The sequence below is a fragment of the Cyclospora cayetanensis genome, unplaced genomic scaffold (genome assembly GCF_002999335.1).
Source record: "Cyclospora cayetanensis isolate NF1_C8 unplaced genomic scaffold, CcayRef3 CcayRef3_contig_164, whole genome shotgun sequence".
In the NCBI taxonomy this organism is placed as follows: Eukaryota; Apicomplexa; class Conoidasida; order Eucoccidiorida; family Eimeriidae; genus Cyclospora; species Cyclospora cayetanensis.
The window spans coordinates 1-26,929 of record NW_020312108.1 but is presented as its reverse complement, the minus strand read 5'-3'; the positions used below and the strand labels follow the sequence as shown (position 1 = coordinate 26,929).

General features: G+C 53.2%; 3 protein-coding genes across 3 annotated transcripts; 2 read left to right on the top strand and 1 right to left on the bottom strand.

The window, feature by feature from the left end:
* Nucleotides 1–1,788: 1,788 nt before the first annotated feature.
* Nucleotides 1,789–5,447, bottom strand: LOC34621926 (phospholipid--sterol O-acyltransferase). The gene is made up of 8 exons (XM_026337095.1): nt 5,344–5,447; nt 4,766–5,045; nt 4,367–4,546; nt 3,885–4,105; nt 3,286–3,409; nt 2,646–3,104; nt 2,307–2,401; nt 1,789–1,972 (listed from the first exon to the last, which is right to left on the bottom strand). Exons 1-8 carry the CDS (start codon nt 5,445–5,447, stop codon nt 1,789–1,791), a joined length of 1,647 nt encoding a protein of 548 aa, XP_026192880.1.
* Nucleotides 5,448–14,080: 8,633 nt separating this feature from the next.
* On the top strand, nt 14,081–22,011 carry LOC34621924 (plectin). The gene is made up of 11 exons (XM_026337094.1): nt 14,081–14,250; nt 14,330–14,392; nt 17,718–17,911; nt 18,027–18,544; nt 18,696–19,010; nt 19,217–19,277; nt 19,401–20,482; nt 20,602–20,827; nt 21,002–21,174; nt 21,348–21,452; nt 21,877–22,011. The coding sequence occupies exons 1-11, from the start codon at nt 14,081–14,083 to the stop codon at nt 22,009–22,011; spliced, it is 3,042 nt and encodes a 1,013-aa protein (XP_026192879.1).
* Nucleotides 22,012–23,977: 1,966 nt separating this feature from the next.
* LOC34621923 lies at nt 23,978–26,219 on the top strand. Its single transcript, XM_026337093.1, has 5 exons — nt 23,978–24,022; nt 24,193–24,435; nt 24,777–24,854; nt 25,716–25,970; nt 26,151–26,219. Exons 1-5 carry the CDS (start codon nt 23,978–23,980, stop codon nt 26,217–26,219), a joined length of 690 nt encoding a protein of 229 aa, XP_026192878.1.
* The last annotated feature ends 710 nt before the right edge of the window (nt 26,220–26,929 follow it).

The window sequence follows — 26,929 nt, the reverse complement described above, 5'->3', positions numbered from 1 at the left end:
TTGCCTTTCTGCAGAGATCCTCCTGGAAGCCCGTACGAGATGCCCCGAACTGCCCCCAGCCGCCCCTATTGACGGGAGGAACCCCACAGAGGGTCCCTTAAGGCTGCCCGACGCTTGATCTGTAAATTTAGCGTGATCGTGTCATGGACCATTTATTCTAGAGGCAAAGGAGAATCAGTTGCCTGGAGGCTGCACTGAGCTGCTGCGGCGCGCGGCATCCCCGAATCGTGTAATTCATTTTGGAAGGGTATTTCCTTGATACTGTAACGATCAGAGAATGCCCTTATCTGGCTTTTGATGGCCTTTAATCTCAGGTGATTGGGGTATTTGTGCGTACACCCCGCAGGTGTGTTATGTACTTTCGTCATGCCAGGAGGCAAAACCACAGAATGGCTTTTCTTTGTTTATTGAAGATCTTTATAGTACATGCACCCTTTGGTATACTTGGTATTCCGATAAGGTTACGGGCCTTTAGTTTGCTTGTTCCTCCCGAGTCTAGACGCGTATTAGGGCGCATTGGAACTACCGCATAAATCGAATTCTGTTTCTCGTGTTACGACCGCATGTAATTCGTGGATTTTCCCCCCTCAATTCGACAGACTGTCTTGCCTTTAGGTAGTAACTACAGCACCTGGATGCAATACATCAACTCGCCAGCCGATACGGGAAGGGTTCTTGTGAACTCCCAGAGCAAACTCGAGTGGTAATTCTGAAAATGCATATTGTTCTCGGGGCATGTTAAAGCCAGTGCATGGAAAAACAACGTCGTGCCCACCTATAGGCGCGCCCTTAACTCCCTCAGAGTTGCCCGTCTCCACATAATTGTGCCGCTGGATCCCGAGCGGCGGTTAGTTCTGGCCAGCGTGAGTAGCACGACGAGGTGCCTTGCAGCAGAGCCCCTTCCATCTATCCCCATTCCTCAGACTTTTGCTAAGACTAGGGGACAGCCGCCCCGCCTCCACGCCTGCAGTGTTGTTTTATCTGATGGATAAAACTACTTGGTTTCGCGTCATAGCCTCTTCACCTCATTAAACACAGAAACAAAGAATTTCTGAGTTTCCTCTCTCCACTTTGACGCGATGCCGGCTAAATCCGAATACGGAATGTTTTGTGGCGGCGCCCCAAATGCACTTCGGGCGTAGAAACAGGACATATCGCAGGTAGAGGGCGAAAAGACAACGCCGATCCACCGTGACAAAGAAGCACAATCCTGTAACCGTGGCCTTTGTCTGCTAAGATCCCATGTAGCGAACACCGAGGGTGGGCGCCCTTAACGTGAAAGCGCGTTCGTCTGCTTTTCCCTTGCGCGGTGCAGCTACACTCTAAAACCCTGCCTGGATTAGGAGCAAAGGAAAAGGGAATCGACGGTGATAACCCGCGCGAGCCCCTTTCCTTTTCCTGGGGAACAGAAAGGCAGAACCAAAACCTCTGTCCTTATGCGGGTCACAAAACGGCTCTTGTCTTTCTATCCCCGCGGCTGCACCTTGCAGTCTTTCAAACCCAACATAAAAATGCCGGTGAAGGCCATAGGCCAATGCCAACGCTAAAAGAATGCAGAAGAGAGAAGCGCCAAGGAAGAGAACGGTTTGAGGTGCCAGAGGCGAGTGAACGAGAAATGAATGGTAGTCCAGAAGAAACTGCTGCCTCAGCGGCTTCAGCCTTTTCGCCGTGTCGAGTTTAGGGCACTAGCAAGTAAAACACGCTTACACAGCCCTCGAAGCCTGCAGAGCTCAGTTCCCTGTGGCCCTTAACCCCAAGTGTCAGGCCGTAGCCTGATCCCTGAGCCTCTCATCCATGCGGGCGGCTTGGCTCAGAGCTGAATGCAAGCTGGATGTAGCTGTTGAAACCTCCATCAGCGAAGATGAACATGTGGTCCAAGTTTTTGAACGTCTTTACCTCGAAAGTAGAACTCCATCCCGCGCAGACGGAGAGAGAACGTAGAGGCACAGTGTCGTCGCCAACGTCCAAAACCCTGTAGAAGGGCACCAGCAAAGCAGCAGGAAAAATGCGAAATAACGTGAGCCAGTGACACGCGCAAGGTGCGCACACAGAGGGACACCAGAATGACACCACAGAGACGAACGCACAACTTAGCATAGCAGAGAAGTGCGTGTCGAAAAGGGAAAGAGGAGGAGTATGGCAATGTCAAGAATAATATCTACAGGACAACACAGAACCGTAGAAAAAAATTACCGAGTGTGACAGAGGGAAGAAACGCCGTTGGCAAACGGAGGTTCTTGAGGGGCGTTCGTTTTCCCTCTGTTGTAGCACCCGTGGATCTGCACAACAGTTTCTATTATGCTTACGGGACAGGCTTGCGACTGAGATCATTTCCAGTATAAATGTAACTGATGTCAGTTGAGGGGAAGGCAAAGACGCTCCAAATACAACGCGTGGGGACCTGCACCAACCGATGCGAGCAAAGACAGTGGTACCTGATTCGCAGTAGCAACTCGCTCGCTTCATGCAGAGAAAGGCATCTCTATCGGAGCAGCAAGAGCGCGAGATCCGCATGCAAAGCGGCGAAGCGGGGGAATCCTCCCAGCTTGGGGTAGGCAAAAAGTGTACCTGGCAACAGCTAAGAAGCACAGCAGCCAACCCTCACGAGTCAGCAAGGGGTTTTCCTAAGCTAAAATGACACTCACCCCAGGGTCCTGAAGCACCCCTTCCATGTGCTGCAACGCAGCATTTGCTCGAGTCCTGAGCTCCGGATCCAACAGGACTGTCCAGTTACCAAGCGTATACACGATTTCTTCGACGTCGGCTGCCCCCGCCAGCCCCTTAAGGACATCCACTTTCCTCTGGGATTCCGACGCATGCCGCTCCAGTTGCCTCAGGTGTTGCTGTATCATCTTCTCTGTCTCCTGTTGCACCCGCTGTTCCCTCACTGTCTCCCGCTGGGCAGCAGTAACAGAATCGGCCTCCTCCTCGTCCTCCGCGGTCGGTTGCCTCTCCAAACGACGGAGTTCAAGATTTCGAAAAGCCCCAGGTGCTGCAGCGGGGGACGGCTTCTCTTCTGCAGCTCCCGAGAGCGCGACAGACAGGGGTGCTCCTCCACCTTTCGACAATAGCTGTCGTATCACGACGTGGTCCTTCCCATAAAGCTGCAGCAACACAGTTACCCCAATAAAACAGGCGTAGGCATGGCAGCCCTTCGGTGTGTGTGGTCCCATCATATGTTTCTTCCTGCGTACAGAAGCTGTTGCGTCCTGAAGGGACCGAAGGCTCCATGCAGCAAGCTGACTCCAGGACGGCCTCTAGCGCTCCTCTCAGTGCGCAGCTCACGTTGATATCAGGCAGCAGAGTGTATATAGAGCCGAAGCTACGCGCGAGCTCCCTCAGTATCCCTGTAGGGATAAGCGAGATGTCCAAGAAGTTCCAGAATGTAAGATCCACCGGATCGTTGTAGCTGCAAGCACGCGCGGCACACAGGCATCACAAAAGACACCAAACAGGGGCTGCTATTGGATCGGTCAAGTTCATCCATATCTGCCACCTTCCATCTAGGTAAGTATCCACGGGTCTAAACCCCTCTCCCTTCGTCCTTTCCATTTGGATAGCAGAGTCCGCCACTACGAAGCCGATCAGTCGGCGACCCCTCCCTGCTCGCTGCCTGCTCCAATCGGTTCATGTGTGCAGGCCCATCTTCTTGCCCTTCTCAGCAGCCACAGATGTCACTAGGGCTCTATCTCCTCTCTGTCTGCCCCCCTTCTGAAGCTGTGCGAAGCTCCCAAGTCCGTTATGTGTCCTCTTCGTGTTCTGGCGAGTCTAGCAGAACCCTCAGCACCTAGGATTTCTCCCCGTAGCAGGCAACCGCGAAAGGAGGAACCGGGTACGCCGTCTAACCTCTCTAGCTGCTTGCTCGTATACGTATGCGTGCCTACCCAGTGAGAATGGCCTTAATGGCCTTGAAGCTGCCCCCCGTTGCAGGAGCCACAAGTGTGTATGAATTGATGTATTTGTTCTTCCACTCCTGAGTCACCACTTTGTTCAAGAAATAGTTGCAAACCAAAGACCCCAGACTGTGGACCAGCAGGTCGGCCTTCGCACCGCCCATCGCCTCCACATGCGTCTCAATTTCCTTCTTCAAACGCCTAAAATCCATCTACACCCAATTAAGGAGCCAACACACACAGCCCCGAAAAATTACATGCACCATCAAAGACAGTTTCTGCAGAGCAGTTCTGCCTTCTACAAGCCTCCAACAAGGAGCTTTCTGAGGCCGGTGGTTTCTACGGAAGAGGCAGCGCCTATGCTTCCTCAGACACGTGCAACGTGTGCTTGGGGAGAAAAATACACCGCACACTTGCTGCCGGCTCACCATTTCTGTGTACATTTACGCGGGAGATTGTGAGTCTCCGCTCACCTGCCAGGGCGGAAATCTCCAGTCATACGGAATGCCAACAAGAGACTGACCTTCCTGGTAGCCGTTTGCATACAAAGTCCGTAGCGTCTCGTGGAAGTAGGCAGTGCCAGGAACCCCAAATCTCTCATTGTAATAATAGTCCAAATAGTCAAACCCGTGGGCTCCCCCAAATGAATCTACCTATGGAGAGGACAGCCATTACCAACAGCATGACGCTCTCCATCTGCTGCTTTCTCTGCCTCCTGCTGATACGCTGCTCGCTCTACTGTTTTACCCCTTTCTCTGAGGCATTCCCCCCAAACCTTCTTCTATATCTGTCCGACCACCTGCTCCCCCGCGCCTCCCTTTCTGCCTTTCTATGGGTGTATCTTTCGATTTCCCCTCGCGTTATTGCCTCACCTCTACAACAAGTCCTTCCTTGCTCTCGTACTTCTCGCCCGTGGCGTCCACATTTAGTTGCATCATGTCCAGCCAGCAGAGCTGGTGGGACTGTGGGGGCCTCACCAGAGAGATAGAGGCCCACAATCTGAAGGGCACAGGGTAATCTACTGGCGACGGGCTGCAAAAGGGCAGTGACGCGCCTTGAGCGCTAGCCATCAAGCCGCTACCCGCAATTCCTGGCACAATAAAGACTGGATGTGCAGGAGGAGAGGCTGTAACGCCTGCTCTCCCCTCTCTCCTGTCACGTATATCATCCTCTTCCTTACTCGAGTGGATGCGGACACCCAGCACACCTGCTAAAGCTTCTGCTGGAGATGCTGCTACAGCCAGTGGTCCTGCTGCAGCCGGTGGTCCTGCTGCAGCTGGTGCTGCAACTGCAGCAGAAGTTGCTCCTGTCTCTCTTACTGGGTTCACACATTCAGCCCTCACGCAATTTTTCACAGGGTTAGTCGTCTCATGACCAAAAACACCCAGCCCAAGAGAAAAGTAAAAGACCACTGGCAGCAAGAGCAGAACAGGAACTGGAGGGAAGCTACAGCTCGAGTGTGGAACAATCAACAGAAGCCTGCGTTGTATGACTACCATGATGATCTGAATTTTTGGACTGCAAGAGGGCTGCTTCGTATATTATGTCGTCCATCGGCAAGCTGCTGGCCAGAAGCCAGAGTAGTTGGACCGACGGGGGGAAACGACACGCACACCACCACATGCAGGAAACAAAAACCGCAATGAAGCTGTGAGGTAATTCATGGCTATCAACAGGCAGTATGGCTTCTCTCACTTTACTCAGATACCTAACACAACCGCACCGACGAGGGGGCCCCCAACTGGGCACTGGTCTGGTGAAGTTTACGCCCGACCAATGCGGTCTTGGCGAAATTTCTTTGGAAGTGTGTGCAGAGAAACAAAAGCACCCTCACTGACTCATTTCATGATAATTTCCAGGTCCCTCTGCTGCAGCTCCTTCTTGAAACGCGCAAACACCGTAGCAGCAACGAAAGACCTCGGCAACAACCCCGCTCTTCTTCTTGTCGCCATTAAAGGGTTTCATGCTCCCCATGGAAATAAACAGCGTAGTTTTCGCTTTTAGTTAACCCCATAGGTGTGAATAAGGGATGAAAACGCCCTACAGAACCAAAAGGCTTGGCCACTAGCCGTGGTTCCCATATGCTTCCTTTCTCATGCTCTGTCGTTTCCCTTCTACGCCGCACATTGTTCTCTCTGTTTTATTAATCCTTGTATCTTCATGCATCTAGCTGTCTTTCTGTCTCTGGTGACTTTCCTGTGCTGCTCGCTGCTCGTATTCTCCCCTCCGTCATCCTGCATAAACCCTTCCGCTTCTTCTATTACTTCTCACCTACGCTTGTGTACTCGCCTTCGTGTCAGCTTATCGCTTTCTCAGCCTGCGTGCCGTTTCAGCCACTTTCGCCTCCTGCTCGTTTGCCCCTCTACTCCTGCCCACTCTTCTGTCCGTTGCAACTGGGCGCCACAGGATGCCACAAAAGAAGGGCCAGTTCTACGCTGTAGAAAACGTCTTGGCCTGCAAGTAGGTTCAAGGGAAGTTTTATTACTGCATTCGCTGGAGCGGATACGGTGCTTCCGACGACACATGGGAGGTGAAAGAGTGCTTCAGTGCAGGGTCACTTTCGCACTTCACGCCCAGGCTAAATGCTTTAGAGCAGCTATGGCTCAATTCAGAGGCACCAAGCAGGGCTCGAAAAAAAACAGATAGGAGAACAGCCGCAGTTCATAAGGCCAGTACGCAGAGATCGACTAAGTCAAAGAACGGAAGAAAGGCAGCGGCGCCTGCGTCCCTCAGGAAAGCTGCACCAACACCCGTTGGCAAGAAGAAACGGAAAACCGGCACCAGCAAGAAAAAAAGTGCCACACGGCGATGATAGGTGAGCACGGCGAAGATGTAGAGGCATTTAGACAAACAGGAAGACGGAGTAACAAGGAGGAAGTACAGAGGCTCAATAAATCGGGGGAATGCAGGGGCAGAAGCAAGCGGCGCCATGTGAAGGAACGGACAGTGGGGACCTTTTGTTTCTTTTTCTCCCTTTTTCTACGGCTGAATCCCGGAAAGCATTTAGGCACCAGACACTCTGTCCGTTTTGTGTTGCTGCGCCTGTAGCGCTCTCGATGCTCCACGTTGTGTTTCTTCTCATGAGGGTGGTTTGTCGCCTCCCCGTAGATGCAGAAGGGAGCAGAGCTAAGTGAGCTTTGGACATTTTGATGTCTCGACTTGTTTGCTCTTGTGGAAATCGAGGGATCTTCAGGGCGCCCCCGGTACAGCTTTGCCTGGGGGCCTCGCAACGAGAGGGAAATCTGCACTGCATTGATTCCAAAACAATGCAGTTTTGATCTAGGGTTTATCAGCATCTTGGATACAAAGAAAGAATTTCCGCTGATATCCCTTGCCATCGAAGCCATGGGACATCATGGGAAGTGTGAGGCAGGCGTAGCCCAGTAAAAAGACGGATAGGTGCGGCTTTCTTACAGACTAGTGCTGGAGGCCACAGATAAAAAGCATCGAATGGGAGTGTAGCAAGTATTAACGAAATTGGGTGAAGGACAATGGGTTCGGTGGAAGCAGTTCGGAGGAAAGAAACCCTGCAGACGTAGTTTGGACGAAAGGCAGGGAACGAGCTGCGCGCTTTATTGGGGCATACCCGCCCACTTAGTGCTTATCAAGCCCCAATGCTTGGGAAGATACGAAATGACCGTATACGGATGTACGTATCCCCAAGAACCGGAGGAAAGCCAAACCCACACACGAGGGTCCAGTCAAATGCGGAATATGAAGGAGTAGTCGTATAGCTCCTCAGGTCCTTGGAAGACGCGCACCCTGGGAAAAGATATAGGGGTGAGGACACACTTACAAGCTTGCTATCACACTTGTTACATTCAATATAAAAGTAGTGAAGAATTGGTTGCTTGATGGTTCTGTTCGTCTTCCTTATTTGCTGCAGGGGACTGTTACCTCGGTTGACTAAGGATGCAGCGGAGTGTGCGTTTAAGCTAAATATTGTGTGCGCAACTAGCTGTGAACTCTCCGGGTGCTTAGAGGCTGCAGACAAGCGAACCCTTGCCGGTCCTATCTTGAGCGTTTATTGGGTATGGAGTTAAAGGGTACTGGCCGACGGATGCCTTAGATGGAGGGCTGCAGTCGTAGCATCGCATTGTTCGATGTAGCTGTCTACTGCCTGTCCATTGGCTTTGGATGCAGCGAAATGTCAGTGTTCCCCAAAGCAGTTATACTGCTTTGCTCAAGCTCTATGTTACTTTAACGATTCCAATTTCGTTGGCAACGGTTTGGAAAACACTCTTTCCGGCATTGGGAGTTGAGGTCGCACAACGCTTGTAGGGGGGGCATGGGCCAGCTTGCAGGGTGATGTGAACTGTACAGCTCCACACCCGGTTGATAGAATTAGTTTTTGGCTGTTGAATGGTTTGTGGGTGCGTCGATGAGACTAAGCCGACCGGGAAAGCATGACGATCGTGAGGATAGGTACGTATTTGAAGATTTTTCTTAGCGTGATAGGATATGCTTGCTGGAGGCAGGACCACTCTATGGTTATTTTCCATTAGAGAAAGTCGATAGCCTGCAGGGATTGCTGTAAGCTAGGCCTTTAGAGACGCCATGGCTAAATGATCTCTGCCTGCGTCAGCGGGACAGCAAGCTTTGGTACATTCACGGAATCTAAAGTAGTAAGAATTTAAGTAGATAGGAACAATTGGAAAAAAAGTTTTGCTCAGCAAAAGTCACAGCCCAAGTGAACAGCTGCTTTTTCAGCGGCACATTTAACGTATACCCGATTTCAGTAAAGGCGTAGCAGGCTGGGAAGCGACTCAGTCATCTATCGACTGGGCGAAGAGCCTTCAACATGTGACGGACTGCTTGAGGCTTCTGGAGCAACTAAATACACTTCATGCATCTAAGAAAAAGCCAATTCGGGGCTTAGAACAAAGATTATTTATCTGTGCATTATCGATTCGCCCTAGCCCACAGTTTGGGGTTAGCAAGAAAGGAAAACCAAGGAAAACCCGCTCTTCGAAGCAGCCCCAGACCGCCCCCGAGCAACGCACATGCTTCTACTGTGGGAAACTGGGTAACGTAATCCAATACTAAAAGCGCATGCAAACAGCTAAATAGCCCGAGCAGCGCAGAATCAAGCTGCTTGGCGAGCAAAGAAAGCGCATACGGGAAACGGAAACATCCACACGCAAGTGTCGGTAAATAGAAGTTGATTACAGAGAATAGAGTTGCAGTTGGGAGTCCACATAGGGCGATTCTTTGCTTATTCAAGTTCACAGTGACGGCCAAGAATTGTTAGCGTCACTCGACATCGGATGTGAAGCGAATCTGTTACCCGAGAAGACGTAGCAGTCTTGCAATTTGCCTGAGTAATAGTCAGCCCAGTCCCGACGACTCAACCTGCTAACGGGTAGCAAAAATGCGACTATTGGAATACGATATTCCAGTGCCAATACAAGCCAGAATTGGGCTTTATAAGCTTGGTCCGTGACTTCTGGTTTGGGCCAACGCACCACAATCAAACCCGAGGCATGCCGTGGATGACCAAACAGAAGGCACTCATGAGGCCAAAGCGACGCATTGTGGAAGTTGGTGTCCCATGAAACGCTAGGGAGAGGCAGCTCCCTCTCTGTATAGCAGCCCGTATTTCATCTAGAGTGCCTCAGCAATGTGAGGCAGAGTCTCCATGCGGGTGACTCAGCAGGACAGTAAGACCAGACAGTGCCGAGGAAGCACCCTGTCTAGATGGCACAGCAACTGATTCCTTATTCAAAATTCAATAGAACTCCAGGCTTCTTACAACAGGGATGGGCAAATATCAAGAAGGAGTGAGGGAAAGTGCTATATACTGGCGAGCTGCCAGCAGACTGACCACCTGCTGGCCTTCCAGAGCACCTGTTGAGTTGGTCCACAGGTCAGCCCCAAGCTGCGTCCCGCAGAATTGAAAGCTCTCGCTTCATGAAAAGGAGGATAAGAATCAGGAGTATGATTCGTTTGAGACATTAGGGTGTACGAAGTGGCCAGTGCTTGTGAGCTAATCCAGTGTTTGTGCCGAAAAAGGACGGAAAAGGACTCATGTGCGTCGACTTCAAGCCCGTGAGCATTATCACTGTAGGGATAAGACTTTGGTCCCTTGCACTCATGAACTAGTTGACAAAACGCTTGGCTCAACACTCTTCTTGACATGTGACTCCACAGTAACTTTTAAATCCCTATTCACCGTGGTGGAGGGCACAAAACGGCGTTCCATGCTTGGAATAGAAAACTCAAGTACAGCTCCCTTCCATTCAAACTTGTTAATGGTACAGCTTAGCCACAACGGAGAGAGTTGACCGGGATTTATGCGGGTTCATCAAGGACACCTGTGGGGGGTGCGGGGGCAAGCAGTGGTATGAGAAGGCACGCAGACCTTCGGTTTACAGCATACCAATTGCTTTCGCGAATCCATAACTCCGTTGCAGGAACTGAGCCAAATCCCGAAAAATTTTAAGGGCAATCAAGGGAAGGTTTCGAACTTTGTGCACACGCAAGGACATTTGTGAAGTTCCGTGAGCTTGCATCTACTTGCCAATTGGCATTCATGGCTTTCCTTGAGCAGCTGCCCATCTAAATCATTTTCAGAAAACTAGTTCCTTGACCTGGATAGGAGAGGCAGATGTCTCAGCAAGAACATTTATCGGCTACATTCAAGCGCCTCCCGTACCAGCGCTGCCTTACTACACATTTTATTGCTCTCCAACGAACGATGGTAGTGACATAGCAGTGGGTTTTGATCTCTTCAAACACACTACGAGTATCTCAGAACACCAATTCTTGCTTGCTATTCTCATAAGCTTACCGAAACCGAGCAACAGTATACAGTAGAGGGAAAAGAGCTTTATACGGTGTGGCAGGTTGTGGACGAACGCCAGCATCACTTGAACAAGCATCATTTCACTATCCAGCCAGTAAAATTTAGGGTACTTCCCAAGAGTCATCAGGAACTTGGTGATGCCTGTAGTGCGCTTTACTTCAAAGTATTGCAGGAGCCACCCAAGCCAAAGAACAACTCTTGGATTATAAGCTCATCGTCGAGCTAGCACAAAGCCCTAACGATTTATGATTATTCAATGCACACTCTCTTGCTCGTGATAGTTCATGATTTCTGCCGAAGCTGCATTTAATGTATCTTTTGTCACTCATGCAACTACCGCCAACATCCAGAGTGCCAAGAATGCCAAGCACAAGCGAGTTCAGGATGGCCTGTTGTGCTCCAGAATGATTCGGGGACCCCGTCACTCATACGTCCAGAATTCATTCCACAGTACCGTTTTACACAAAGCAGACCATTCTGTTTCCAAGCTATGATGGTATTCACACAGCACAATGCAAAAACTCTTACGGCGTTGCTGGTGGCGTGGGTTGGGACCTGCGGTGGAGGAGTGTGTACTGGTTATCGACGCCATAGGCAAGTATGTCCATCCAATCTCTTGTATGAGCCCTCTACATCTTAAGAAGTAGCTCAATTATTCTTATACCATGTATGAAAGCTTTTTTAGATTCCAGCAAGGATCTGAAGCATGCTAGTGCGTTCTGGCGTGCCTCCATGACATCCCTCCAGATTGACCATAATACAACCACTGTGAATCACTTTAAGGCGAATGGACGAACCGAGCACACCAACAGCACCAATCTGCAATATGTACTACTCTGTGGATATTTAATCACGTTCAGTCGGCTTGATTTATTCCGTGTGCTGATTTGGTTCGTATTACGATAGTGCCCTCGTCTACCCGTTGTTCTCCGGCATGCCTATTCTTCATTATGGGCCTCTATCCGATCCGGGCCTGAACCTGGTGGCCGCGGGGTAGCAGTCACACGTAGCAGCCGATAGATTTGGGAAATAGCTGGTCGGTCCAGGCGGATTTGTGTGCAAAGCTCAACGGAGACTGGCATGGAGTTATGTCAGACGCCGGACGGCAGTGTGTTGCGAGCTTGTAGATTTGGTCCTGGTGAACTGGCAAGCTTTGCATGACGAATTGAAAGGTATATGATTAAGCTTGACGCCGCGTGGCTAGAAACATTCGCCATCTTTTAAAGAATGAGTGCTCTTTGTTTCTGTGTCGATTTCCTTTACAGTTGGACTTGCCACAGAGCTATAACAATTCGTCTTTTCACGGAGCTTCAAATCAAATGATAAAAGATTTGTTTCGTGCTTCTGAGGCTGCTGTAGGAGGTTTGCTTAACTTGTGTGCCTTTTGATATCCTGCACATTTTTTATTTGTCGGTTGCCTTCTCATAACAGCAAGCTCAAATAGTTCAGCGCTCCGAGTTACAGCAATCCACAGCACTACCGCAATCATGTTAATTTAGTACCACGTCTACTATTGGCTAGTGTGTTTTTCTCCTTCCTATGTGTTTCACCTGACTAGTTGATGCATACACTTACACTCTTTCCACGTTTCTGCCTGCCTGGGGAGTGGCAATAGGACGAGAAGCCTCCCGTTGTCCCTTGTGAACTTTGTCGCAACAAAGCGGACAGAAGTCTGTGTAATGTTATCCACAGCCTTGTGGGGTACCAAGTACCAGTACTTTGAAGCACTAACTGGGGTAAAAACCAATATGCCAGGCTTTGCTCTGGTCGTGAAGGATTGGCTGTATGTAGCAGGCTCAGCTACATTTCCACACTTTATACTGCACTGATTATATTCAATCAAGAACTACTAAATAACTCGCCGATTGGTTTGTCAGTTTATATACCTTATTTCTAGCGGAAGACTGGTAGAACGATACATGAGGACGCACTGTAGTGTGGCTTTGGGCTGAATGCTGCGTGTACGTAGTTGTGAACACTTGGAGTGCTTTAAAACGAGCTGCTAGGCGCACCCTAGGTGCTCCACTCTCCTCATGTGGGGACCTTGGGACTTAGGTGAGGAAGGTAGGAGCTCGATTAAAAGCACTCGATAACATACATTTGACTTGGTTTTGGGCATGGAGCTGAGTGTCTCCCGTGGCAGCCTCTGATGGAGCATCACAAAAGGGACGTTGTAAGTCCCATGACTCTGTTAGCTGCAAAAAAGTTGATAGGGGGATCTGCTCCGGAGGTCTGCCTTCCAGTGTTACGGCAACGTAGGAGATTCGGCACTGTAATACTTCCAGAAGCGCATATCGGCGCACCGGTGGGCACAAGCACACGAGAGATGACAACACCAACGCAGCATGAAGATGGAACTTATGAAGGGGAATAGGAATAACGCGGAGGCTGATATGGCTAGCTGGGTGAGCACAGAAAATGACTTGGAGCCTAACAGGAGTAGGGGGGATCAGCGAACCACTGAGAACGCGGGACAGGAGAGCATAGAAGTAGATGAAACCATACGGAAGCGATAAGGAGGGAGTTTATGAGAGGAGGGGGAAGAACCTTCCATTGTGGTTATATTACTTCAACATCTAGGCAATTGCAGTCCAGCCTAGAGAGCCCAAAGCAGTTTGTCTTTGTGTGCTGTTGCCCAAATTCCTCAAACTACTATCGTTCCGCTTGCATTTTCCTTGCAAGGCGGAAACCTTACCAAGCAACACAGATCCTTTATCTGGGTGCTGTGCAGCACTGGTCTAGCCGTGGAGGAGGCGAGTGAGGGTAAAGGTGCTCTACGGTGCCCTGGGAGCTTCAAGAAACATGGGATTTGCGTGAATCGCAAAACTGAAGTATTGAAAGCAGAGAAGATAATGAGTAGAAAGATGATCAGTATATCCGTGTGGTGTAGTGGCACCCCAATGGTCGGGCCCGAGCTTACGGGGTGGACGGGTGTTGAGGTTGTGCGCGGGTAAAACGCTGTTTTAATTCTTTTACCTCCTCTTCCTCTGCCAACTCAGGGCGTTCCCCCCCCCTAAATGATGGGATATGCTCCTTTCTTACGACGTTACCTGGGGCATCTTAGCTGGGGGGTGGTCTGCAACTACGTGATATATGTGTGCTCCGAGTCTGTGGGATCTCATCTCTCCCGTTCTAATCCTCTTGTTCCACCTATTTTGTACTTCTAATCCTTTTCAGGCTCCTTCTTCTTTCGCGGTCAGTGATATCCCTCGGGCACAACCCTTCCTTCCCGTTGTCTCTCCGATTTATCTCCTCCCTTGAACGTGTTTCCGACCCTTCGCCCAGCTGACTTCTTGCATGGCACCCCCTCGGCTCTGCGCCGTTCATACCCCCCGCTGCTTCACGTCTCTCCGTGCCCCCCTCTTTTCGCAAGCCGCAGCACATGGCAACGTTCGTTGAAGGCGAGGACTCTCGGTATCCCGTTGAAGACATTACGGCCGTGAAGCGGGTCTTTGGGAAGTTTTATTTTAGAGTCAAATGGAAGGACTATGACAGCTCCTCGGACGACACATGGGAGCCAATCGAATCCTTTCAGCGTTCGACAAACTTCGAGTTCAAGGACAGAATAGAGAGCCTTAAAAGATGGTACTGGGAGAGTGGGCAAGCAGACAAGGAGCGCTTAGAAAGGCAGCTCCTCAAGCAGCAGCAGCAGCAACAGAAGCAACAGCGCAGGCAGAATAAGCAGCAGAGACGAGTTCCAGTCGTGCAACGCAAGCAGCCACAGCAACCAAAGAAGGATTTGCAACAGCCGCCCAAGCAGGAATCAAAGCAGCATCAAACACGCAGGAGGGGAAACAAGTCGCAGAAACCACAGACAAAGGCACCTCAATTACGCCCGCGTGAACATGGTGTGCCTCTCCCGGCGCTCGTGAATGGTAGATCTGACGGAGGAAGGAGAGCGGCCCCCAAGGGCCCACAGGAACCCTTGAAACCTCTTGAAGACCTTCCTGAAGACAGAAATGAGGGCATGCTGCACAAGGCAGTGGGAATTGGTTACAGAGGCTGGGAAAGCAGGTGCAGTAAGCAGGCAGGAAGTCCTCTCTCGAGCGCCGGGAACCCTTCTTCTCTTCTCTCGTCCCCCTTTTCCTCCGCTGGTTCCTCCTCAGAATCTGACTCGAGTTACTGCGAGGAAGGCGATCGCAAAGGGAGGCAAAAGCAGGAGCTTCAGAATAAGCACCAGGGCAGGAGCAGAGTGGTGGGGGGCCTCAGGCGGAGTAGCAAGAAGCAAAGGCAGGGCTTCCCTCCGCCGGAAACAGCCCCAATAGAGCCGTACCTACCCCGGTTGGTCGAGCAGAGAGATTTGTTGAGGCTTCAGGAGAGGCAGAAGCAGACTGGAGGGAAACTAGGCTGGCATCGGGCTGTTTCGGAACCGTGCCCGCGGTCGGTCAGCCTCTCTCCGTCCAGTTCTGAGGCAGATGGGAGGAAGCAAAGACGCAGGCAAAGAGATCTTCAAAAGAAGCAGCAGCAGCAGCAAGTGGAAGCGAAGGATTCGGGGGCAGTAAAGCTTGAAAGGAGAAGAGGGCCGCCCCGCCGCTGTCGTAGGGGGCTATCTATGGGATATGGGAGAAGCCACCCCATTGAAATTTGCAGTTTTAGTGAGCGCAGCAGGAGCAGAAGCGTCGAGAGAAGTGTCGGTGCCGCAGCGGCACCAACAAAAGGCGCCAACTCCAGTCCGCTGCAGAGTTGGCTAGAGAGAGAGGAGGAAGCTCCAGATCTTCGTCCAGCAGAACTAGGGAATAGAGGAAATGCTTACTTAGAATTTAGGGGGCACTGGGATCCGGTGGCGAGAGCAAAACATCGCTGCCGCGAGCTTAGGCAACTGCAGCAGCAGTTGCAGCAAAGGCGGCACACCATTCCGCGAAACCGGGTGCCCTTGCTACAGCACCGCGAGCGTGCTGCACTCGCAGAGCAACGCAAGAAAAGGCCCCTGGAAGGTCTTCAGACGGCGGAAGCCGTAGAGATAGTTGGCTTGGTGGTGGGGGCTGGTGATGCAGGAGAGGTAGAAGTCAGGCACCAGTGCACTGAAGGTTGCTACTGCCGATCTGGATACGAGTAACTAGTCGGTGACTGCGGAACAACTTTTGCATGCACGCAGCGCTTCCCAGCATCAGCCCTCCGCGGGGCACTTTTGTTCGGTGCCTCTTGAATTGGCCGCGCGAGCCCTACATGCTGAGCTCCCAAGTAATAAACGCACGTTGGTCACCTTTGAAGCCCTCGCAAGTGGAGAGAGGGTGTGTAGGGTTAACCCTACAGTAACGCAGTTTCGTGTCGTCAGGTGCAACGCCTTATGGAAGGGCAGCAGCGACGCACCGGCTCCCGGGAGGAGGCGTCCTCGCCTGGCAAGCATATTGGGTATACCAGTGCGGATTCGGCATAGATTTATGTGGGGTCTGCGGCTGCTCAAGCATTTTGCCGCACCCGAGGAGTTCCCATCTGTAAACCGTCCACTCCCTTTATTAGCGTCTTTTGCAGGGGGTGGTGTGGAGAGAAGAACCAAGTTCTGTGTGTAGGTGCTCTCCCGTCTGCACATGCTTCTCGTGGATGCGCGAAGGTTGAAAAAGAGCAACACACCGCTTGCGACTAGGGACTTAGATAGTGGCGGCTCGCGAACTGCCTTCATCCAGCCTCGCAGAGCCTTGCATCGTAATTTAAAGATGTACATTTATATATATATATGTCCATATTATACTAAATGCGCCTGCGGAGGTACGCATTTACGTACTACGGTCCTCATCAGGCAAAGCCAAGGCACATCATGTGGATTATAGGATGTCGGCTCTTTTTTTTTCCCCTCAATGGTCGCGGGTTTGACAAACACCCAAAGCTAAGGCAGTCATCTGCTTGTCCTTGCAAACGCATGCAATGGCCAGCGAGACATTTCTGTGGCTGCGGGTGTTGGGTGGTTGGCGGGGAGGTCAACGGACCCTCAGGTACCGGTGTCCTTGTAAGCCTCCAACTGCTTCAAGTATTTGCGATTAGCGACAAGCGTTTTGAATGCACACAGTCTTTTATTCCCCCGTACTGAGCTGCTTTACATGCGACGACTTCGCCGAGCCGCCGAGCGGGGCCTCATTGAGCAGCTAAACAGAGGACTTATTAAGCAGCTTTTTGTAGTGAAGCTGGATCCAGCCTGCTGTGTTCGCGGGCCCCAAAGCCAGTGCCCCTCTCGCGTTGTCGTGGTATACAGAGAGCCACAGTGGCTATCAAGTGCAAGAGCAGGCAGCGCTTCCGAAGAGGTAGGATGGAGGGACCTCACCGAGACACTGACGTCGGGGAGCCTCTAGAGTAGACAGAAGCTTGAGACGACTCCGCGGGGCAAGCAGAACAGAGGACTTCTTCTTTTCACTGAATTGCCTTCCAGAAGGTTCTGTTTAACAGCGGAACCGCAGCAACTGCTTTGCCATTGCGGGGGCATGCGGACTAAGGGCCTCGGCCCCACAGCTCTCACCATGTAGGGGTCTTCGGCTAAAACAGCGACCATCGCTGGATAGGGGATAAAACGACGAATCAATGCATATATTCTGCTAAATTTGTTTTTTGTTTCGTTAGGGCTGTTGTTGCAGCAGCGGCAGAGTGCCCCTGCGATCCACCCCACGTGCCCTCGTGCCCCTGCCCGCGGATTCCACGGCGCGTTTTTTCCACTGATTCCCCTCCTTGGTAGGCTTTGAAGCAGTTGCGAGACACTCTCCACATCAGCAAGAGTAACAGGCGGAGGTGGAGGGGTAGCATCCCCTGGGATGCAGCACCAGCTGGACCACAAGCTCCAGAAGAAGTGGCTAGAGCATCATCAGCACTGCATACAGCAGTGCACACAGGACTCGTGCGCAACAGGTGGACTCACAGCAGCAGCAACAGAAGCAACAACAACGGCAGATGGCAGGCGGAATGGGCGCCCGACGTGGCAGGCGAGCCAATACCGTTGGACCGCCTCGTGCGAAGAGGGCTGTGCCTACCGCTTCTGATGATGATGAGGAGGATGTACCCGAGGCTTTTTTCGACATAGCCGTGTCAGGCAGCAGTGGCGGCAGCAGCACTGACAGCGCGGACTCAGACGAAGAGAAGGGATGTAGGGAGCTCGTGGAGTCGCTGCAACGCCAGCATGACAAGCAGTTGCCCACCGGAATTTCGCCATTAACAGCGGCAGCGCGTAAATGCGATGAATCGGCTGAGGGGACGCTGCAGCTGCTTCGCGAAGAAGATTCGGAACAAACTCGTGAGCTACTGGTGGTGTGGCTGCATGCGCTTCGGGTGCGGTAGGAATCTGTCTTCATCCTTTACCTCTGTCCTGCATGCGCGTGCGTGTCGTTAATGCGACGGTTCTGCTTCAGAGTTTGGCTTTGAAGATCTTCTGGCCGCCGTAGAGGGCAGCACGCGGCATGGAGAGCTGCAGCAGCAGCTGTCTGCACTGTCTGCTCCTACGCGCCGCGCTGCTGCTGCTGTTGCTGCTGCTGCTGAAGCAGCAGCAACAGGCGACAGCGACGCAGCTGAAGCAGCAGCAGAGGCTGCTAAGCAGCTGCAGCTGGACTCGGGTGTGCTCCCAGAAAGGCTACCGATGCACAAGCAGCAGTTGCAGTTGAGGAAGCAGCAGTTCGACTTCGCACAGCGCGATGCATCCAAGTGGATTCCCTTGGTTCAGCAGCAGCGGCAGCGACAGCAGCAGCAGTTCGGATACACTGCAGCAGCTGCTGCTGCTGCCTCGACGCGGACCGTACAGCAGGCTGCAGCACTGATGAGGCCGCAGGGATTCGAACAAGCGCTGCTGGATGCAGTCAACAGCTGCAACACTGAGCAGCAGCAACTGCAGCAGGAGCAGGCACTGGCACCGGCTGATCCGATCAGAAGACGCGTGAGAATCGCTGGCTCTGCTTGCGACTCCGAGGGCCCTGTGAAGCGCCGTCGATACACTGCACGATGCACTTTCGTAATGCTCTTTTTCTGCGGTGTGGCCTAATCTGCTGCCGGCAACTGGTTTTTGCGAATTTTATTTATGTTTTCAGCAAGAGCAGCAGCAGGCCGCGCGCTTGCGATTTCTTCTCTCTCAAGAGCACCGACGCCTGCACCGCCTCAAGAGAATAAAGGCCAAAGAGGGCAGGAAGAAGCGGCGGCAGCTGGAGACGCGTCAGCAGCAGCAGCTGCTGGAGCGGCTGCAGCAGGAAAATCCGGAGCTTGCCCAGCAGCTGCAGCAGCAGCTGCAGCAGCAGCATGCGCAACAGCGTCTTTTGCGCCAACAAAACGCGAGAGCCAAGTGGGCTCGTATCGCTCAAAGATTCGGTGGCAGGGATATGCAGGCGGAGATCAGCAGGCAGCAACAAGTGCGCTTGAATCCCCCGAACAAACCGTGTTCTTTGTAGTGTGAAAGGCTGTAACTCTTTGCGGAGGCTATCCTTCTTGGGGGCAGCGGCAGGCCGTAGGAGGGATGAGCAGAGGCAGCTTGAGGAAACATCAGAGATTTTGATTGCTCAAAAGGAGAGTGTGCGTCTAACGGCTTCTGCATGCTGCTGCTGTTGCTGTGTTACAGCGCGGACTGGACGATAGGAGGGCCTTGGAAAAGGCTGCAAAGGGGCAGCAAGAAACCGACGGTATGTTTTGTTGGTCGAATGTTCGTGAATTCGGTATGCGAACGAACAAACACGCTGGCCCCTCACATAGGCGGATCGCCGATACTGCCGCTTCTGATGCGCTGCATTCTTTGTGCACTGCAGAAAGCGAGAGTGACGGCTCTGGAAGCGCTGAGGAGGACATAGAGGATGAGGCGAGAACCCCGAAGACTGCGGGGGAGAAGCTCGCTCTGCTGCGCTCTGCTGCTGCTGCTACTACTGCTACTCGTCGAGGCACAGGAGATGAGGATGCAGAGACACCTGAACTACCGAACAAAGGCCTGTTTGCCCTTCCCTTCTTGCGGAACGGCATAGAGAAGGCGAGGCAGGAAGCAGCGGCCCTCAAAGCCAAGATCGAGAGGCGCAGGCAACAGCGTGCAGCAGGCATCCCTAGCAGCAGCAGCAGCGGCAGCAGCAGCGGCGAAGAGGAGGAAGAGGACGCGAGCAGCGACTCTGGAAGCGGCGAGAGCGAAGGAGAAGGGTCTGATGAGGTTGGTGAGGGCATGGCCGCAGGCAGTAGCAGCAACCCTGCAGCAGCAGCAGCAAAGCTCCGTGCCGCTGCTGTGAGACGAGGAATGAAGAGAAGGAAAGAAGCAAGGGCAGGGGTAGCTGCTGCCTGTGCGACAGCGACTGCAATCCTCGAAGCTGACCAGCAGCAGCTAAAGGAGGCCGAGGCCTATGTTGCTTCGCTGCTTGACGGGGGTGGTGGTTTGGAAGCCTTAATGAACCCTACGGAGGCAGTAGCAGAGGTTAAAGGCCCTTGCCAGCAGCAGCAGCAGCAGCAGGAGGAGAAAGAGCAGCAGGAGGAGCAGCAGTTGCCGGTGCAGGGAGGGAAGCAAAATGGCGAGGAGGCGGAGAATGAAGGTCTACATGTGTCCTCAAAGGCAGCCATTGCGTTGCTCTCCCGCACTCTTGAGCAGCAGAAGGCAGAGCAGCAGGAGCAGCGGAAGAAGAAGAAGAAGCAGCAGCAGCGAGACTACGCGAAAGAGGCAGCTAACAAGCAGGCTGAGGCCGAAGCGCATCTCAAGAGGCAGAGGGAAGGGCACTGCGACACGAGTCCTTCCAACCCGTGGCTGCAGCAGCAGAAAAAAAGCAAAGGCGGCAGCAACGCAAAGGCAGCACCCGCCCCTGTTGCTGAGGGAAAGTCAGAACCCTTCAAGACACTTCAGGACGGTTTACAAGACTTCGTAGGTTTGGTGCCTGTGCTGCTGGGCATGATGGCGAAGGGGTCTCTGTTTTTGCGGGCGCCATGCTTCTGTTGTGATTGCCATGATGCCGCTCTCGCTGTGTTTGTTGCGGTTCGTAGTTGCAAAGCGTGGCAGATGACGCCGGTGCTCCAGACGAAGACGCAGATGCCACTGACCCCGCTTGCTCGGAGCGGAAGCTGGAAAAGCGGCAGCAGCGACAGCATCAACAACAACGCAGGGAGGATCAAGGCCTGCTGGTGCAGCAGGCATTTGTAGAAGGCGATGAGGAGGCAATGTTTCGGGCGGAGGCAGCAGAAGAGGCAGCTGAAGGGAAGGAAGAAGACTGTAAGGCGCATAATTGCAGCACACCCGGTATACAAAGAGAGAGAGTGGCATCGTGTCCGCTCACATCCCACAGACGCGCGTGCATGCGTTCCACTCCACCCCTTGGCTCTCCGCCTGTACGTGCTGGGAAGGGGCAAAAGGTACTTGCCGCGCTTTGATTGTGTGTCTGCGCAGCTTCCTTCCTACCCGGTTGGGGAACGTGGGCAGGAGCCGGTGCGAAGAAGCCACGCCGAAGGGCTACAGCTGGCGCTGCGGCTGCAGCCGTAGCTGCTCCTGCAGTTGGGAAAGCCTTAGTCGTTCTCAATACGAAAGACGATAAGAAGAGTAGCAAATATTTCGTTTCCCAAGTACGCCAGGCCCACAACGGAGCCTTGCAAACTGCGCTGTAGGCGCCACATGCAGAAGCACGCCCTCAGTTTGTTTTTCGGGCGTAGTTGAAGCTGTTTAAAGCTGAAAATGTGCATAAGCCTGAAAGACAGCAGCAGGTAGCACTGCGGTGGATTGCGTTTTCTCTGTACAGCTGCCCAAGTATGTTCAGCCGGAGGAGTATGCGGCGAAGATGCGGCAGGCTGTGGGCCCTGAATGGAATAGCGCAATGGCGCACAGGAGACTCATTGCTCCTAGGGTAAACGCGCGATGTCTAACCTTAGCGTGCTGGTTGTGTTGGGCTGTTGCCGGAGGTGCCTTCAGGCTCTCGTTGCCACCCTCGAGTGGGGTATTGGGGGGCGCTGGGCTGACTCGTCGATTGTGTGCCTTTTTTTCCCGAGTTTCCATCCGATTTCGCAAACCAAAGCAGCCGTCCAGTCTCTTCTATTCCGCTGTCTGATTTTACGCGCTTTTTGTGCCCTCTTACGTGGAGGCGCTGCTGCCGGCAGACGCCTCCTTCGCGTTTGTTCTCTTTTCGGGACCGCTGCTTACCTGGGCATTCTCTTGTAGCTTTGTTTGTTTGTTTATTGGCCTCTCTCTTTGACTGTTTCCTCCGTGTGCTTGTGCCGAGGAAGCTTCAGGTGTGGGGTTGTTTTTGCTGCTGCTGTGCCGGCTGTATGCAGGTGGACGTTCGAGTGGGAGCTGTAGTCCCCCCCCTCCAGTCTGCGAAATTGTTGGAGCCAGAAGCTAGAGAAACGCTTCTTAACCTTTGGACACTGAAGGGCAGCAAAAAGAAGAAGAGCCGAGTTCGCCTCTAAGGCTGTTAACCAGCTGCAGCTAAATTGGTGCAGCAGCAGGAGCGGCCACGCCCATGCGAAATTTACCGTGCACAAGGCAGTTCCACTGCTCCCTCCAATGCTACAGCAGGGATCGTGAGGGCTGCTAGTAAGAGCTACGACTGCTACTTAGCGGTCTTTGGGCAGCGATAGCTCTGCTACAGCGGAGATATAAGACCCAGGGGGATGTTCCCACACATTATACGCGGTTTGCTTTGCTGAACAACTAACCCCTTTGTGATTTCTGCTGCTCCCCGCGAGCTGCAGCAGCCCCCCTGCAATTGTAGCTCCCTGTTAAGTATGCATCAAGATTTTCTGTGGGTTTCTCGCTGACTGCCACCTGTAGTGGCTAGTCAGTAGCCGCACTTCTGAAGGCTTTGGCTCAGGGTGTAGCGCCACTCGAAAAATGGTTCCGCATGGCGGATCCTACTCGAAAACCCTATCAAAGTAGAGGGATAGAGTCCTCACTAGAGCGCCCCTTCCGAAACGGCTTGTGGGCATTCTACTGCCAGTGTAAAGCTCTTTTTATGGTCTCCATACAGAGAGACTCGTCTGCAGACTCAATGCGAACATCACAGAAAGGTAAGTACTGAGTACTTTTTCGAGAGGAATTCCTGCTTTGCCCTGTTCGTGCCCCTCAGCGTTCCCAACAAGACGGGGAAAGCTAGGGTGAAGGCAGCTGCACCTCCTGAGCATTCTAAGCGTTCACCGCTGTACGCCCATTGCATCTCGTGAACGGGCGCACCACCCTTCCACTTCTCGTATCGAGCTAACCAAACTTTGGAAGAATAAGATATGGGAACAGACAAACCGGTTTTTAATAAGCTCCTAACCCTTAGCCTAATCTAAATAATGCATCAGCCGAAGAGCATCCCGCAGGCTGCAGTCTTCCTAACCCGTCACACAGAAGGCCTTAGGGGAGAGAGACAGACAGACAGATAGTCATGGTACAAGCGCTTTGCTCGGAATCCTCTATAAGCAATTGAAGTTTTTATTCGCGTCCCGCTTGGAAGCGCTCAGCACTCAGGCACTAACAACTGATTCGTGTTGCACGGAGCTGCAACAAATACACGCGCATAAACACACTCTAAGGTTCCGCAACCATTCACGCAGAGTACTTTTTGATTAAATATGGCTTGTTCCGTCGAAAGTGCCGAGGTGTAGCTTGGCCGCTATAGCTGGGGGGCGCGCTGCAAAGGTGTTAGCCGAAAGATATATCTACGGCGGTCCTTATTTGGTGTCTCTGACCCGGAGGTGCACTTTTTGAAGCAAGAAAACTGCAGTGAAACTCTTGGGGGACCTTCTCTGCTTAGTAGGAATGTTTCGGACCATCTACAGCTGCTGAACGGAAGGCTTGTCTGCATGGACGAGTGCCCATTTAGACACATAGGGGCTCCTCGCGGCTTCCAAGGCTACGCAATTACTAGTGTCAATCCCCCTTATGCGAACGCCTTAAAAAGTCCTCTAGCGAGAAGTGAACCGTCAATCAAGGGGGATTACCCTGCCGATGCATGCAACCGCCGGGCCCCGACACAGAAAAAGCCCTACAAACGCATGCCACGACTGAGGACTCGACAAAAGTATTCCCCATTCAGAAATAGACGCTGTGAGCAGATTCTAGAGCTGTTGGGGTGCTTAGAGCTTGCCATATGGAGGGCATTTTTTTCGTGCTGCTGGGACTACTGCGCGCGCGGCGGTGCGTCCCGAGCGACAAGGGTAGTTCCATGTATTTAAATATGTATGAATATATGTATTGACAAGCATATTTTGCCGGCAGCAGCAACCGCGAGCCGAGCCGACCGGCCCCTTTGACCCGGTGTAGACGCTTCGTCTGCTTCCGATCTCTTGGAAGGCAGCGAAGCTCGAAGTCCCCTTAGGCGGGGGAGAGGGGCCCTGTTGGGCCCCCTACTACGTGCGACGCAGAGTGGACGGCAAAAACAGCTGCAGGATGGACAAGGGGGGCTTAGAGGCCTCGGCGGATGAGGAGGTTCAGGTGTGTGCCTGCTGCTGCTGCTGCTCCTGCTGCTGCTGCTGCTCCTGCTGCTGCTGCTGCTCCTGCTGCTGGCACGGCTCAACATTGCAGCAAAGCCTATAGCGTAGGCCAGCCAGCATGCATGCAGGGCCCTGCGTGTGCTGCTGCCGTTGCTGCCGTTTTCTCTGAAGGTCTTAGTCGGAGAATCGCAAGACGGAACTGTGACAACGTTCCTTGCAGAGGCAGGCAACCCACCAGCAGCTGCCGTCGAGCTCCCTCCCACGAAGCGCACATCGGGTGCTGTCGTGGCTTCGGATGTGGTATCACCTGCAAAAAAGGCATCAAGGACGGCGGAAGCAGAAGCAGAAGCAGCCGAAGACATTGAAGACGTCCTGTGGGATGCTCCCTTCGCAGTGCCCGCGACCCCGCCGATAGTAAGGCATGCGACATTGTGTGCAGCACTTTTTGGCGATGGTGATGATTAGGATCAAGCTGTTGGTGTTCTTGTTGTTGTTGCGCCCATGCGCCTCCCTTCCGCACCTCGCTCCCTTCTTCGGCAGGGGATGCCTTGTTTCCGAAGGGCATCCTCCCTGTTGCGCGGGAGGAGGAGAACGCCTCCCTCTGTTTTCCTTCATCTCACCCCCACCCTTGGCTGTGCTTCGTGGTCTTCGCCCCTCTTCCCGCTTCTCCCTCGTCGCTGTTGCTGACGCGCCTCCCAAGTGTCACGACTCTCCTCGCGACTGCCCTCCGTGCTTGCTTGCTGTGAGCGCTGCAGCCCACGGGCCCCCCAGAAGCTGTGCGTGCTCCTGCCGATCCTAAAGCTCTGTGTGCAGCTGCGACGGCGGCAAGACAGGTACAACACGCCATAAAGCGGTCCCTTCAGCCTCATCACCCGTTCCGCAAGCAGGAGATGGGCACATAGAATCTGCGCTGGGAACGGAAGGGAGGAGGCGGAGGCGGACGAGGCTAAGCAGTCGCCGTCTCTCAGGGCTCTGTCTTACGTCGTGGAAGGCTGTTGTATCCCACCCTCTTTCGCTTGCTCTTGGCCTTCCTTTATTATGGGGTCTCTCCCTCTCTCTCACGGATGCTGCCTAGCTCTATAGGCCGCCGCACGCCGTAGCTATTCGTGGCTGTATCTCTTGGACTGTGCAAAAGCTCCTCTCTTACACAGCGTCGTGGGCACCCACGCGATGAATCGATGTTTCCTTTGAGTGCCTTTCGCTGCCTGCTTCTCTCCTCAGCCCTCTTTTCTCCGCATTTGTGGGCTCTCTTCGAACACACACTTATGACCTACACAATCAAGCTTTTCTAGAATAGAAAAGCGCACTTTTGCTTTTTCCGCCGCCTGGTTTTTCTACCCCGATCGGGTGTCAAACGCAGAGTCCTTTCTGTGCTTCGTCAATGTCTCCTGGGATGCCTGATACACACCTTGCCTTCCCGCGCGTGGATCTCTTTCTTTCTCTCTTCCTTTCTTTTTCTCTCGCTCTATATATATTTATGGGTGCGTGTGTGTTCTCTCGCTCTAGCTATATATATATATATCTCTGTGTGTGTGTGTGCTTGTGTCTGTGTATGTTTTCGTGTCTGTCTCTGTCTGTTTGAAAATGTATGTCAGCATGCGTTTCCCTTGCATCTTCTACACGCATACACATATGAACACAACTCTGTACTTTGCCACCTGATCTCCGAAAAATGCCGTTTTCTCTGTTTGCAGGCTCTGCCGGAGTGGGAGGTAAGCGGAAATAAGCGGTGGCTATACGCGCGAGATCGCAGCCAGTGGTTCAATTACGGCTTAGACCACACTGCGTTTGCAGAGTATCTGCAGCAGCAGCTCAACCTCAGACTGCAGCGCAGCAGCAAGCAGCCTCTTCTTGTGCAAGACGACTGGCAGCAGCACCAGCAGCAGACCCAGCACTCGCAGCAGCAGCAGCTTAACGCGCACTGGGACCAGCAGCCAGCGCACACCGAAGCTGTGCTGCTTAGGCAACAGCAGCAACAGCAGCAGCAATACTTGCAACAGCCGCGTGATACACCCTCCAGGACTGCACACGGGGCCCTTCACGCAACGGAGGATGCGTGGGGAGCTTTCGGACGGGTGTCGAACGCTGCCGCTGCACCAGGGCAGCAAGCTGCTGCAGCGCAGCTGCCGGCAGCTGCGCTGCAGCAGCTTGCTGCTCTGAACAAATTCCTTAGCGAAGAGCACCAGCAAGAGCAGTGATGCGGCTGCCTCGGGAGCCACTATGCCAATGCCTCCGGCGGGGGAAGGGGGGATGAGCACACAGGACGGGAAGAGGCCAGGCTGTCTTTACTTGGCAAAAAGTACAACCCTCCCCGTGCCTGTGCTGCCTCCGTGCAGACCCCCACCCGTCGCTTTAAGTTGGTATGCAGCTCCTCGAACAAGCGACCGCTGCATATATATATATATATGTGCGACTGCGACGCTGAACTGGTTTTTCGTTTTTTCTGGTGTCTGCAAATGTTATCTAGCAAGGTACCAAGCGAGTTTACTCGCGGGCTCGGGCTGATACGCGCATAGTCGGCATGCAGGGATGAGTGCCGTCTCTATTTGTAGGCAAGGGGGTGCGTGCAAGTGCTGAGGGTGGAAGGAAGGACGCCATGTATGGCGGCGAATAAATGTAGTGTTGCTTGCGCAACAGAGGCGGGCGCGGGGGGGGGGGGGGGGGGGGAGGTTGCCTGGGCTATGGGGGGGGCCGGTGGGGCCGCTACGCCGCTGGACCATAACTGCCTTGGTGTGGCTAGGGGGGGATGTGGGGGTGTTGGCGTTTGTGACGCCGTTCCTGCTGGTCGGGAAGGTCCACTGACCAATCCCAGGTCAACAGGGTGCGTGGTGTGGCGGGCCCCGGGGGGGGATGTTTGTGGGGGGGGGGGGGGGGGGGGGGGGGGGCGGGGGGGGGGGGCGGGGGGGGG

Coding starts and splice junctions, on each gene's coding strand:
- LOC34621926 (XM_026337095.1), bottom strand. CDS start 5,447: ATGGACGACATAATATACGAAGCAGCCCTCTTGCAGTCCAAAAATTCA. Junction 4,547..4,765: donor AGGAAGGACTTGTTGTAGAG/GTGAGGCAATAA, acceptor TCCTCTCCATAG/GTAGATTCATTTGGGGGAGC. Junction 3,105..3,285: donor CTCTGCTGCCTGATATCAAC/GTGAGCTGCGCA, acceptor GTGTTGCTGCAG/CTTTATGGGAAGGACCACGT.
- LOC34621924 (XM_026337094.1), top strand. CDS start 14,081: ATGGCAACGTTCGTTGAAGGCGAGGACTCTCGGTATCCCGTTGAAGAC. Junction 19,011..19,216: donor AGATCAGCAGGCAGCAACAA/GTGCGCTTGAAT, acceptor GCTGTGTTACAG/CGCGGACTGGACGATAGGAG. Junction 21,175..21,347: donor GCAAATATTTCGTTTCCCAA/GTACGCCAGGCC, acceptor TTCTCTGTACAG/CTGCCCAAGTATGTTCAGCC.
- LOC34621923 (XM_026337093.1), top strand. CDS start 23,978: ATGGACAAGGGGGGCTTAGAGGCCTCGGCGGATGAGGAGGTTCAG. Junction 24,023..24,192: donor CGGCGGATGAGGAGGTTCAG/GTGTGTGCCTGC, acceptor TTTTCTCTGAAG/GTCTTAGTCGGAGAATCGCA. Junction 25,971..26,150: donor AGCAGCCAGCGCACACCGAA/GCTGTGCTGCTT, acceptor GCGCAGCTGCCG/GCAGCTGCGCTGCAGCAGCT.